At 32.5% G+C, this 12,630-nt stretch overlaps 1 protein-coding gene across 8 annotated transcripts; it reads left to right on the plus strand.

Annotated features, from left to right (window-relative positions):
• Nucleotides 1-230: 230 nt before the first annotated feature.
• LOC137827702 (probable alkaline/neutral invertase D) lies at nucleotides 231-5,621 on the plus strand. 8 transcript variants are annotated; one of them, XM_068633973.1, is made up of 6 exons: nucleotides 237-662; nucleotides 863-961; nucleotides 1,255-1,681; nucleotides 2,696-3,127; nucleotides 3,501-4,062; nucleotides 4,819-5,621. In XM_068633973.1, exons 3-6 carry the CDS (start codon nucleotides 1,304-1,306, stop codon nucleotides 5,112-5,114), a joined length of 1,668 nt encoding a protein of 555 aa, XP_068490074.1. In that variant the 5' UTR covers nucleotides 237-662; nucleotides 863-961; nucleotides 1,255-1,303; the 3' UTR covers nucleotides 5,115-5,621. The 8 variants fall into 8 exon arrangements, with proteins under 8 accessions (XP_068490073.1, XP_068490070.1, XP_068490069.1 ...); XM_068633974.1 differs by having other exon boundaries at nucleotides 1,258-1,681; XM_068633972.1 differs by lacking the exon at nucleotides 863-961 and having other exon boundaries at nucleotides 231-342; nucleotides 1,258-1,681.
• The last annotated feature ends 7,009 nt before the right edge of the window (nucleotides 5,622-12,630 follow it).

Genomic DNA, 12,630 nt, shown 5'->3' on the forward strand with positions numbered 1-12,630 from the left:
ACCACCACACCTTAACATCCGAAGTCGTCTATCAAAAGTCAATTTGTTTCTTCATTTTATTTATTTAGTTTATTTGATGAGAAGGGAAAGGAAAATTGGAGTTGAAATGTAACTATCTCGGGACAGAGAAAAATAATCCCCAAATCCACCCACCTACCCAATTAATAAATTAAAAAATAATAAAATAATATCCCATAAGAAAATATAAATACACATGCTACGATACCATAAAATTCAATCCCTCATTTCCAATTTTGAATTCACGGGAACAGAGGCAGAGAAAGAGAGTGGAGAGATCGCAACGCCACGAACGGCACCGTTTCGGCCACGTGGACGCAACTGGTAAACCCCTCGCCCTACTACTGGCTGCTTCCGGTAACTCTCAAACACGGATCAAAGAGTTGGAAATTTAAAATAATAAAAAAGGAAAAAGAAAAAACGGGGTAGGACGGTACGGTCCGTTGCTTCCACTTACTCCGGGACTCGCTTTCTACCGTTCGTCCCATTCTATAAATAACGCCTTTCGACCTTCACCTCATTTTTTCCTTTCTCTCTCTCTTCTACGCCATTCTTCTAGCACAGTTTGCCGGCGAAGTCGCGGCCAGTCACCGTCGTTTCTGCCGGGCAATATCTCTTCGCGGCGCCGTTCCCTCCTCCCTCAGGTTCTCTCCTCGCTTCACATCTCACCGTCGTTTATTTCCCTTTCCTCCTATCAGATCTGTCTCTTTTTCTGTGCAACCATGATTCTGCTCATTTCTAGCTCACACCTTCCAAATTTATCTCTCGTGCCTGATTTATTTTTTCCGTTCTCTGTCTTTTTTAAATCGTGTAATAATGGTGATTCCTCCGTTTTTATTCCCAGGATCTTGATCTGTTACTTATATTTCTTTAATGCGCCACTTGTCTTTAAGTAATTGTGTTCGGCTTTTCGAAATTGATGATGCAATTGGTGGAGGTGAAGGTGATTTTTCGTGTTGCTGAAATTGTACTGAGATATTTTTTTAAAATTTATATTCTACTTCTCTTCCTATTTCTGGATTTTAATCTTTACGGAGAGTTGAGCATATTATAGTTTTAATGAATTTGATTATTTTGATTGTGACTTGTGATTGTGCTTTTGCGATTCTGATTCCGTCATTCGCTTTGTTTTTTTTTTATATATATATTTGGTTTTTTCTGATTTGGTCGTTAGGAATATGCTTGTTTCGGTTTTTTTGCTTTCGACCTTAGAACATGTTGTTTTTCTGGTTGTAGTAGTATCCGTTTCTGATACAGTCGTTGGGTTATTAGAGAAGTTGAGAAAATGGACGGCCATTTGGGAATGAGGAAAATCAGCTCTCACTGCTCTATATCTGAGATGGATGACTTCGATCTCTCACGTCTGCTTGACAAACCGAGATTGAATATTGAGAGACAGAGATCATTTGATGAGAGGTCACTCAGTGAACTGTCCATTGGTCTTACGAGAGCTGGCTTGGATAACTATGACACTTATTCGCCCGGGGGAAGATCTGGCTTTAACACACCTGCTTCATCTACCCGGAATTCATTTGAGCCCCATCCCATGGTTGCTGATGCCTGGGAATCCCTAAGAAAATCTCTAGTCTATTTCAGAGGCCAACCGGTTGGCACAATTGCAGCTGTTGATCATCAATCAGAAGAAGTTCTAAACTATGACCAGGTGAATTCCTCAAACAATGCTGAAATGTCATTCCGATCTTAGGGGTGTGTAAATATCTTTTTTAAATATGCAGGCCATGGAAACTTACTGTGTACTCTAGAACTGTTATGAATTAAGTAGTCCTTAACACGCTTATTTATTACTTTAATTTGAAAATAGATATACTCTAGTACATTTGCGTGCAATGTACATTTGATTTCAAACTACCAAAGGCCCTTTGACTATTTACATGTTTTCAGGGGCTATTTGAACATGAATCATCAAACAATTTTATGGCTGCGGCAAAATTTATAAGAGATCTTGACGGAAGAGGCCCAAATTTATAAGAGATCAGATCTGGTCTATGATAAAGAAACATGATAACATATGTTTAGACTATATTTATCAAAAAGCTAAAATGGAATGAATCTAATAGCACTGCAACAAACAAAACAGATGCTCTATTGTATTTCCACTGAACTTTTAATTTGAAAATGTCTTGGAAGTCCCCTTCATTCCTCTAAATTTACAGGAATGAATGTTGATGTGGAATGTTTGATTGTGTCAGACAATTCAGTTGTTTAACATACAACCTAGCTCTCTGGAAATTTTGGTAATGACAATGTTTAGATGAATGTTTGTGAGAAATCTAGCTTTGCAATAACCAGAATGACTCACGTGGGATAAATAAAGAACAAATGTAGTCGTTAAAAATTATTAAAAGATAGTTGCATACAGTTTGGGCACATAAGGCATTAGTTCTCAACAGCCTTTCCATGTTCCTATTGGTGTCATTTATTTTTAGCACTTAGACTTATAATTACTTTTTTTAGGCCTTAGTAGTCTAAACATGCAAATCAACTGTTTTTTCCTTCGAATGGTTAATGATTAAGAGAAGAAACTGAGGTTTTGTGTTAGTGGTAGTACCCCCCCTCCCCATAATGCTAAAAGCACCATTAGCTAAATATTTTTACTGTCACACTGATGGGAATCATCTAAGAATGGATATTTATGAATCAAATATTCTGTTTATAGGTTTTTGTTCGAGATTTTGTGCCCAGTGCTCTAGCCTTTTTGATGAATGGTGAACCAGAGATAGTCAAGAACTTCTTGTTGAAGACACTTCATCTTCAGGGGTGGGAAAAAAGAGTAGATCGATTTAAGCTTGGAGAAGGTGTGATGCCAGCTAGTTTCAAAGTCCTTCATGATCCCATTAGGAAAACAGATACTCTTATTGCAGATTTTGGTGAGAGTGCGATTGGAAGAGTTGCTCCAGTTGACTCTGGATTTTGGTGGATCATTTTGCTTCGTGCTTACACAAAGTCTACTGGGGATTTATCTCTGGCTGAATCATCATCTTGTCAAAAGGGAATGAAACTTATATTGACTCTATGCTTGTCAGAGGGGTTTGATACATTCCCAACTCTTCTTTGTGCTGATGGATGCTGCATGGTTGATCGAAGAATGGTAAGACATAATTTTTGGTTGTTTCTCATGATAATTAATGTTGCTTCTGTTATCTGGCTTCTAAAAGAATGGTATTTGTTGCATTCCATTGTTTACAAACAAAGTTTGCCATTTTATGGTGTAAATGCAATTAGATTTGTTGTTACAACACTTGCCCATATTCTGATATGTTAAATGATATGGCAAAAAGATTTTTCGACAGATAGTATCAATTTATTTATTTTTACACTGATCATTTATCACCTTTAAACTGTTTAAATTTTGTCTTTAGTTTACTTTCAAGTCCCTTGAGTTAAGCTTCATTCGTATATGGTTGATGTTAAGAACTTTCACATTGTATTCATTGTTTCTTCCTCCTTTCTTTTTCTTGCAGGGTATTTATGGTTATCCTATAGAGATACAAGCACTTTTCTTTATGGCATTGAGATCTGCTATAGCAATGCTGAAACAGGATGATGCCGAAGGAAAGGAATGTGTAGAGCGTATTGCAAAACGATTGCATGCACTAAGTTATCACATGAGAAGTTACTTTTGGCTTGATTTCCAACAACTAAATGACATTTATCGGTATAAGACTGAAGAGTACTCACATACTGCAGTAAATAAGTTTAATGTTATTCCAGATTCAATCCCAGATTGGGTATTTGACTTTATGCCAACTCGTGGGGGCTACTTCATTGGAAATGTCAGTCCAGCTAGGATGGATTTTCGATGGTTTGCTTTAGGCAATTGTGTTGCAATTTTATCTTCTCTGGCAACTCCAGAGCAATCAGTGGCTATCATGGATCTTATTGAAGCTCGTTGGGATGAGTTAGTTGGAGAAATGCCCTTAAAAATATCTTATCCAGCAATAGAGAGCCACGAGTGGCGAATTGTTACTGGCTGTGATCCCAAAAATACCAGATGGAGTTACCATAATGGAGGATCTTGGCCAGGTTCTTCCTTTCTGCTTATTTATTCAAAATTAATATATATTTAACATGGGGTTTGGTAGCAGTTATACTTCTGACATACATGCCAGTTAGTTGGGTAATCTCACGAGGTGTGCTTAGGCATGACTAAGATTTTTGCAAGTACCATAGGTTTCAAAACTCTATACCCTCATAAGCTTTTTGCAAACTGAAATAAACCTTTTGTGTCGCCATATTCAATTACGTTGATAATACGTCTGTCACTAAAAACAGAAAGGCAGGATGTGTTTTGTTAGAATCTTAGTAACTTTGCAAATGTGTTGGGGTTCGTATATTTGAGCTTTTGAAAAAGAGAGATTTAATGATGCATGAAAGTTGATTTATTTTTGTAGAGATTTCATGAAAAGCAAATTTTCAAAACAATATTCAAAATAGCTTCTGAAAATAATCAGAAATATGTTTTTTATATCCTTTTTCTAAACCGTAAACATTAATTTTTTTTTTCCAAAATAAGTTGTTTTTCATGAAAAAAATGAAACAACGGAGCACTTAATTTTTAATGTGAAAACACATTAAGAATTGGGTAACACTGTCATTTCATAATAGCAGTAATTGACAATGGTTTGTTATTCTCAATTGCACGTCAATTTCTACTCTACCCGAACCATTGTTGACTATTCTTGCAGTATGTCATGTAATTATGAAATAAAATTATAAACGTAATTTTGGTGTCCTTATTTTTTAACTATTCATTTTGCTATGTTTGTGGTTCGACTGCAGTGCTCCTGTGGCTAGTAACAGCTGCTTGCATCAAAACGGGGAGACCGCAAATAGCAAGACGTGCAATTGAGCTTGCAGAGAGTCGTTTACTGAAGGATGGGTGGCCTGAATATTACGATGGTAAACTTGGAAGATATATTGGGAAACAGGCAAGAAAATACCAAACATGGTCAATTGCAGGTTATCTGGTGGCAAAGATGATGCTGGAGGACCCCTCCCACTTGGGGATGATTTCCCTTGAAGAAGACAAACAAATGAAACCGGTTATTAAAAGATCTTCTTCTTGGACGTGCTAAAGACTTCAGGTTATAGATAAATAGTATAAAAAACGAATAGAGAAAAGCTTAGAAGGTGAGATATTGTTGTTTCAATACACGGCACTATTCTTGGTGATTCCCTTCCTCGTAGGCTTGATTAAAAGTTTGGCTTGTGTAAGATGGCTGTTGCTGAGACTGGCATCATGCTCTTCCCAAATAAGTAAAAAGACCCTTCACTTCATGTTTGCTAAGTTCAATGCTACCGTCCCACATGTTGCCTGGGATTATTAGTAAGATGCGAAAAAGTATGAAACATTCTTCATTATATTAATGTGTTTCTCTGATAGTTGTCAATAAGGCTCCTTTCAAAAAGGGCCTAGAACAGGAAGTATTAGTTTTTCTATATGCAACTTTAGGTCTACTTTCTCATTGCTTAGAAATATGGTAAATTAAGATTATTTTTTTACCAAATTTTCGTGAATACGATGTACTTTACATTATATTTTTTTTTGGTTTCATTTGAAGTCAGGAACCTTTGTTTTTTTATTACTGTTTTGCCATTTATGGTGCCGAACAAAATATCTTGCTTTGTAACATTTAACAAGCAGCAAGTTTAATTTATTTTTTAAGGAAGTAGGTTTATTGAATTGGTAGTGTTAGTGTCAATCAATTTAACTAATTAAAAAGCATGGAACTTTAATCTGCAAATTTTATAAAATGGTATAATTAGGTTTTTCTTAATTGATATTTTTAAAAAATGATCGTACTTGTATAAAAGAAATAGCTTGCTAATTTCGTGTATTTTTGTTTTATGCGAACCCTGATTAGTTTTTTACGGTGTTTTTTTTAATAGCATTTTTTTTCTTTAATTTCTTAAATGTTTTTCCTTCCTTCACACCCATAATTGTTATTTGCACCATTATAACTTTTAGAGATGCCGTCTTATTGTTTCTATTTTATTTGAAAGTAGGTTCCCCATTTGTTGAAGAGTGTTGTGATTTTGTTGTGGGTTTTCTCGATCGTGGTTTCAATTACAATATGCCGGCGAGCTTTGATAGTGGTGGTGGTTTAGCTGGAAAATATATGATGGGTACGAATAATGAAGTTCTAATTTGTTTTGATGACTGTTACAACTTTTTTCAGATTATCGATTTTGGAATATAGGTTTCCAAAACACACATTTCAGAATATGTTTACTGTAAAGGTATTCCAAAATACTATCATTGATTCGGAATTACTAATCCAAAAGAACATTTAAACCAATCCGGAAAGCATATTCCCAAACATTTTTTTTAAGTTTTGCAAATCCTTTGCAATCTGGAATGTTGTGGTCCTCTTAACTGCACGTAATGTTTGTAGAAAGTTGAGTCTTTTGTTTTTAGTACGTGGGTCATATCATAATGTTACAGTTACATATAGATTTATACTTGATCAGTTTGTTATGGTAGGTTCCTACTCAAGCTCTTAGAGGTTGATGAATCAATAAGGAACTCATTAATATTGGTATTAACAATGTGTACATTTTCATTTAGTTTAATTCAATCTTACTTAACAAGCACATAAGCACATTTCAGGTGCTCTACATTGTATTTGTTTTTAAGGATAGTATGTAGACAAGGATGAATTTGTTCTGCCGATGATTGTTTGTATTCATTGATTTAAGTTGAAATGCGAGCGTGCAAAAGCAAGGAAATTGAATAAAGCTCTCTTTACGTATGAAAGTAGAAAAGTAAAGAAAGTCACATGGATTGTGCCTTTTATATTCTTACCTTTCACTTTTTAACCAACCCGCGTGAGAGCATAATGTAGATTCCTTTGAGAAAAGTTGCATGGTCATGCATGCAGTGGAGATTCCTGATTCATTTTGACTAACTCGTGTGTGGTTGAGGGGTGTAGGTGAGCCTTTAAGATAATGTTAAATATGATTTAATATTGTAAATTTAAACTACAGTTATATGTTGAACTTGTGAATTGAAGATTTGTGAAAAAGGTGCAATGATCTTGTTGAGAACCATAACATAGTGTGTGATAGTGTTGCTTTCATCATGCACACAAAAACCTTTTCTTGTATTGAGGTAAGATTTGATGATTTCAAACCAATATAATCGATTGTGAGGAGCTGAAAACCTATTTTGTGACAACAATTAGATACATAATTGATTATCACAAGTTTACAGAGGAGTCATAATCATGAACTATTTTTTTAAGGGTAATCAATTATCATGTTGCCATAATCGATTATGAATTATTTTTCCAAGAGTAATCGATTATCATGTTGTCATAATTGATTATGAATTATTTTTTCAAAGACAATTAATTACCATGTTTCCATAATAGTTTATGAGTAGTTCTTTTTAGGGATAATTAATTATGTACATTCAATAATCGTTATGTGGGTGTGTTATGTGGGTGTTTTAAATGGCTAGATGTTGGTATTACTGTAATTGATTATGGACATTTGTATATTGGTTGTTTGATTTTATGAAATTTATTTGTTTTCGTGTTGTGACATTTTCTTTTCTCAATTTCACAATGCTTACAATTTATGGATCTGTTTCGGTTTCGGTTTACTTTGTAGGTTCTCGTGTATTGTGTCATTGTGGTCAACTGTTGCACCTCTTATGATCTTGTTGTGTTCTATTTGTTTGGTTACACATAAACCTTCTTAACAATCCATCAACACCAAATAAGTCGTGATTTTTTTGTGAAATATAGTGTTTATTTCTATAGTGCATGTATAATAGTCGTATGAGATATCTTTTTAAGTATATGTGTTTTGATTACTTAGATGATTTAAATGCACTCACGACTTTGGAGATGAAAAACTTTAAAATCAAATTTAAATTTTTTTAGAATATATTTTGTTGTGGGCCAGTATATTTATAATATGTTTATGTGAATTGAGGTTATGTTTAAAATTATTTATAATATGTGTTTGTGTGGGTTGAAGTTATGTTTAAAATTATTTGTAATATGTAATTGATTTGTATTTTTATTAAATAAATTTTTTATTTAAATTTATATTTTGTAAATGTAAGCCTTAATCTCAACCATAATCCTACCTTAAATCATAAACTTAAACTCAATCTCTAACCTAAATTATAAACTCAAACTCAATTTCTAACCCTAACCCTAACCCTAACCCAAATCATAAACATAAACATTAACCCCAATCATATTCCTGGCCTTAACATAAAATCCAGCATTTAATTCATAACTCCTAACCTTAACCATAAACTTAAATCGCTTACCATAAACCTAAACTTATGGTTGTTTTGATGTAGTAATTAAACTTATATGATTGTTTGTGTTAAAAGATTGTTGACCATGAATAACGATAAACGTTGGTCTATGTATTTTGACGGTGTCAATTTTATCCATGTTTTAAAGTACCAAAATGAAAAATAATAGTTCAATAATTAAGTAATGTTGTATGAGTTTTTGTTATTTATGATTGTGCATTGGTTGTTTATTAGAATTGTTCACGGGTCATAGATGACATCATGTTCGTGTCAAGGTCCCACGAGTATATGCTTTTCATTTTTGTGGAAGAAATATTGGCCAACTCATAACATTTTCGAGTTTGTAATTTTGACATGAAATTCACATATATTCTCGTCAGGTAGGAAGAAACAACCTCTAATTTCAAGATGTTGAAGTATGCATTTGTATGAGAAGATCCATTGATCATTTCCGAAGATGAGTTGAGTGTGTTTTGGAGTACTTATAATCAATAACTATGATTGGATGATAGTTGGAAAACACTACCTTAGATAAGCGAATTTTGTATTCAAACCCCAAGTTATAACGTCATATTGCAAAGTTTCACATCATTTGAAGAGGACGTAGTCAAACCTATATTTTGATAAAGTTGTTTTAGTAGTTTTTCGAAGTCAAACACTAAAATCACTTTCATGGTGTGTTTTCTAAAAATCAAAAATAATAAAACTAATGTAAGAGATACTCCAATTTAAAATTTAAAAGTGATATTTTTCCAATAAATATCTTTTTCAAGAAATTTTTATTTTATAATTAATGGTCTAAAAAACGTTATAGCAACGGTTAAAATAAATGAAAACTCAATTTTTTATACCCGTTCATGCATTTTCTATCTATTGGAGCCTACCCTACTTCAAATCACCATCAAAGCTCATTGCAATGTTGTAGTCTGAACCATGATGAGGAAAAATCAGCCACAAAGTAACAAGACTATTAAGTAAAGAGGATCATAATGTTGGATCAAAATTGTGTTTGGACTTAGAGAATAATAAAGTTGCACTTCACCTTTTCACAAACATTGTACACAAGGTACATCTAATAGAATATTTTGATTTATAAGAAAATAAAAAATACAATAAATAAAATGAAAGAAATAAATGTTTAATTTTTATTTCTCCTATTTAATATTTTCTAGAGTGAAAGTAAATAAAAAACATAAAATGACATTTTCAAGAAAGAAAGAAATATGAAAAGTAAGGATGGTTTGGCTAAGAAATTGTTAAAAAACTAAGAATAATAAGAGTATGTACTCTTCCCATTTACCATAACATTTTTGGAGACCTTTAACTTATTTTCAAATAAGTTCTAAAATGCAAATACATACTTTAAACTATAATTTTGTCTTATTCGATCTTTAAATTATATTTCATTTATAAATAGACAACTTTAACTTTAAATCTTTGTGATAAATATATCAACCAATCCTTAATAAATTTCAATATTTGATATTAAAATCTCTAACTTTAAGCTACTTCCTTATAGTTCTTCTAAATTAAATGGGGTTCATCAATTACTTTTTTCTTTTCACACTGGACAATTATAATAGTATTTTTTATTTCTAATTAAATATTATTTCATCATGAATCCACGACTAATTTTTGAGATATTTTAATATCATTCAGTTTTTGTTCTTTTTAATTCCACCTTTAACCTTTTCTGGAATCAAACCACAGACAAATATACATGTCTGAGACATGGGCAAGTGCCACAAATGTACCAATCATAACCGACAACACTCTTCTGTATCCTATCCAACACTATATATGTTTAATTTTCAACAAACAAATCAAAAATGGAAATAAAAAAATATAAAAATAAATAAATTGAATATTTAATTATTTGGTAGAGTGAAGACAGGTAAAAAAACAGAGAAGAAATATTTTTTAAAACGATATAGTTTTGGCAGAAAATTAGAAAAAATATGCTATTAATTTATGAAAAAAACTATTTTTTTTTATTTCTTTAAAATATTTGTAAAGAATCTTCCAAATTTTTAAGAAATAATAATTATGAATTATATTACAGTAATTTGTATTAATATAATATATTTTACTACGATATAACCAATGTTTATTAATTATTTTGAATACAGTTGATGTGAATTATTTGTTAAAAGCAGCAAGTAGTGAAAAAATGTGAAGACGTTAGAAGTAACATCCCCTTAAAAAATATCCTACACTGGTGCACATGGTTTGGGCCCTGGTCTCCATCTGGGTCCACTTGGGGAGTGGATTGAAGAATCTTGCAACTGGCATAAGTAAGTTGTTGCACTTAGCACTAGAAATGGGCCCAACGAGAGCTAAAAGTCAAACCATGGATCAACTTGTTCAAGTGGGCCTGTATGGAAAAAGTAGCCCAACTTTGTCGCTCACATGCTTCCATGTGACCAACAGGCACTCACTCACCAAATTAAAAAATATTAAAAAAGTAAAACATCACAATGTGTGTACAAAACATACACCAATGAGAATTAGGTCTACATTTTATAAAAAAAACTCATAAAAGTTCTCAAATTCATCGATTTAACAGGTATATTTTTGAGATATCAAATAGTTTTTAAATTAACCTTACATTATATATCATGCTAATACAATTGAATAAATTATATATATATATATATATATATATTATTAGTGCAAAAATATTGTTTAATGACAAATGTATAACGTTTGTTGAGAGTCAAACGTAAAAAAAAAAAAAAAGACATTGATTCTTAAAATAATTAGAACCTTTAATGGTACTAATTGGTTCATGCTTCGTAGTATATAAGTCAAAACTATAAACAAGTTATTTATAAATTTGTAAAATCAACGTTTAAAAATAATGTGATATGGAAATATCTCATAAATCATTGTTCTACTTAATCTTGTTACATATTTAACCTAATTTGAAAAGGATAAGATAAGTTAAGATTAATCTATAATTCAGACAGGCTCTGTGGTTAATAATAATGTTAATATTATAGTAATTGTGTAGGTCTACTAAAAATTGGTCACAGAAAATTTGAATATCTTCTTCTAAAACATTATTGACTGAAAATAATGTAAGTTGAAAAATAGTGAATTAGGGAAATAAGTTTTGGGGCATGGTTGCGTAAGCAGAGGCAGATATTTATGAAGAAAAGAAAAGAGAAAGAAAAAGTACGAGAGAGTAGTAGTGGGTTGAACACGTCTATATAGGGTATCCCCACAACTCCACCCACAAACAAATCTAAACTGTCTCTAACTAAATATTTAGCACTTCAATGTAGCCATCATCGCCTATATTTCAAAGGATAACATCCCTCCAACCCAACCTCACAAAATCAGAATAATTCACAAACAAATAAAGGAAGAAACCAACACTCTCCTTTAAGGTATATATAAAAAAATGATGGGTCACAACAATTCCAAATCACCTTTTATCTTTTCAATGTCTTTACTCATGGATCAAAAATACTTCTTTTTTTAATCTAAGAGGATTCATATCTACATTTCTTTTTAATTTATTGAGATTTTTTTATAAAAGCTTTCATGTTAGTTATGCAACTTGACATCTTAGTTAGGATTTATATGTATATTTTTTTAATTTAATGAGTTTTTTTATAAAAACTTTCATGTTAGGTATGCAACTTGACATCTCAGTTAGGCTGATACCTCAAGTAATCATCTCATGAAAAAAAATATTATTAAAAAAAAGAAAAAAAAATATGGAGGACTAGACCAAAACTCACATGTTAACAAAAATGATACATAGTGTTCTCGAACAAGAGTGGTCCAAAGAACTATTGAGATCAGTCTTCTTCTTCCTCTGTCGGTGGGTCGTGTGGCACTCTAACTTTTTTCCTTGCTAGCTCCTTCTTCTTCACTATTTGTTGCACCTCTCGGTCTTATCGTAGGACAAACTCGGATGGTACCTGCAAATGACACTTCGACGCTCAAGTCAGGAAAGAGATTCGGCGCTCGGTTCTTAGAGCATTATAGATGATGACATACCTGGATCTTGAAATGTGTGTTATTTATATTACATTTGATGGGTTTTTCTTATTGGGTCAGGTTAGGGGGTTGGACCGCGTTTAGGAATGTATTACCTAGTTCTTAACTACGGATTAGCTTGATTAATCCTGCTTGAGCGTAATTGTATTTATGTTATCTGTCGACCCATTGATGTGGGTCACGATCTCGATCAACCTAGTGATGGAGACCGAGACATGACATCGGCCTACGGCCCTTACCGATACACATAGGTAGATTATACCAATAAAATGATTTTTTATAAATATATAAGTGAATGTAAA

Source organism: Phaseolus vulgaris, chromosome 7 (assembly GCF_000499845.2).
Source record: "Phaseolus vulgaris cultivar G19833 chromosome 7, P. vulgaris v2.0, whole genome shotgun sequence".
In the NCBI taxonomy this organism is placed as follows: domain Eukaryota; kingdom Viridiplantae; phylum Streptophyta; class Magnoliopsida; order Fabales; family Fabaceae; genus Phaseolus; species Phaseolus vulgaris.

Excerpts from the sequence above, each read along its gene's own strand:
- LOC137827702 (XM_068633972.1), top strand. The coding sequence starts at position 1,304 with ATGGACGGCCATTTGGGAATGAGGAAAATCAGCTCTCACTGCTCTATA. Across the intron at positions 1,682-2,695 it reads AAGTTCTAAACTATGACCAG|GTTTTTGTTCGAGATTTTGT; the intron begins GTGAATTCCTCA and ends TTCTGTTTATAG. Across the intron at positions 4,063-4,818 it reads TAATGGAGGATCTTGGCCAG|TGCTCCTGTGGCTAGTAACA; the intron begins GTTCTTCCTTTC and ends GTTCGACTGCAG.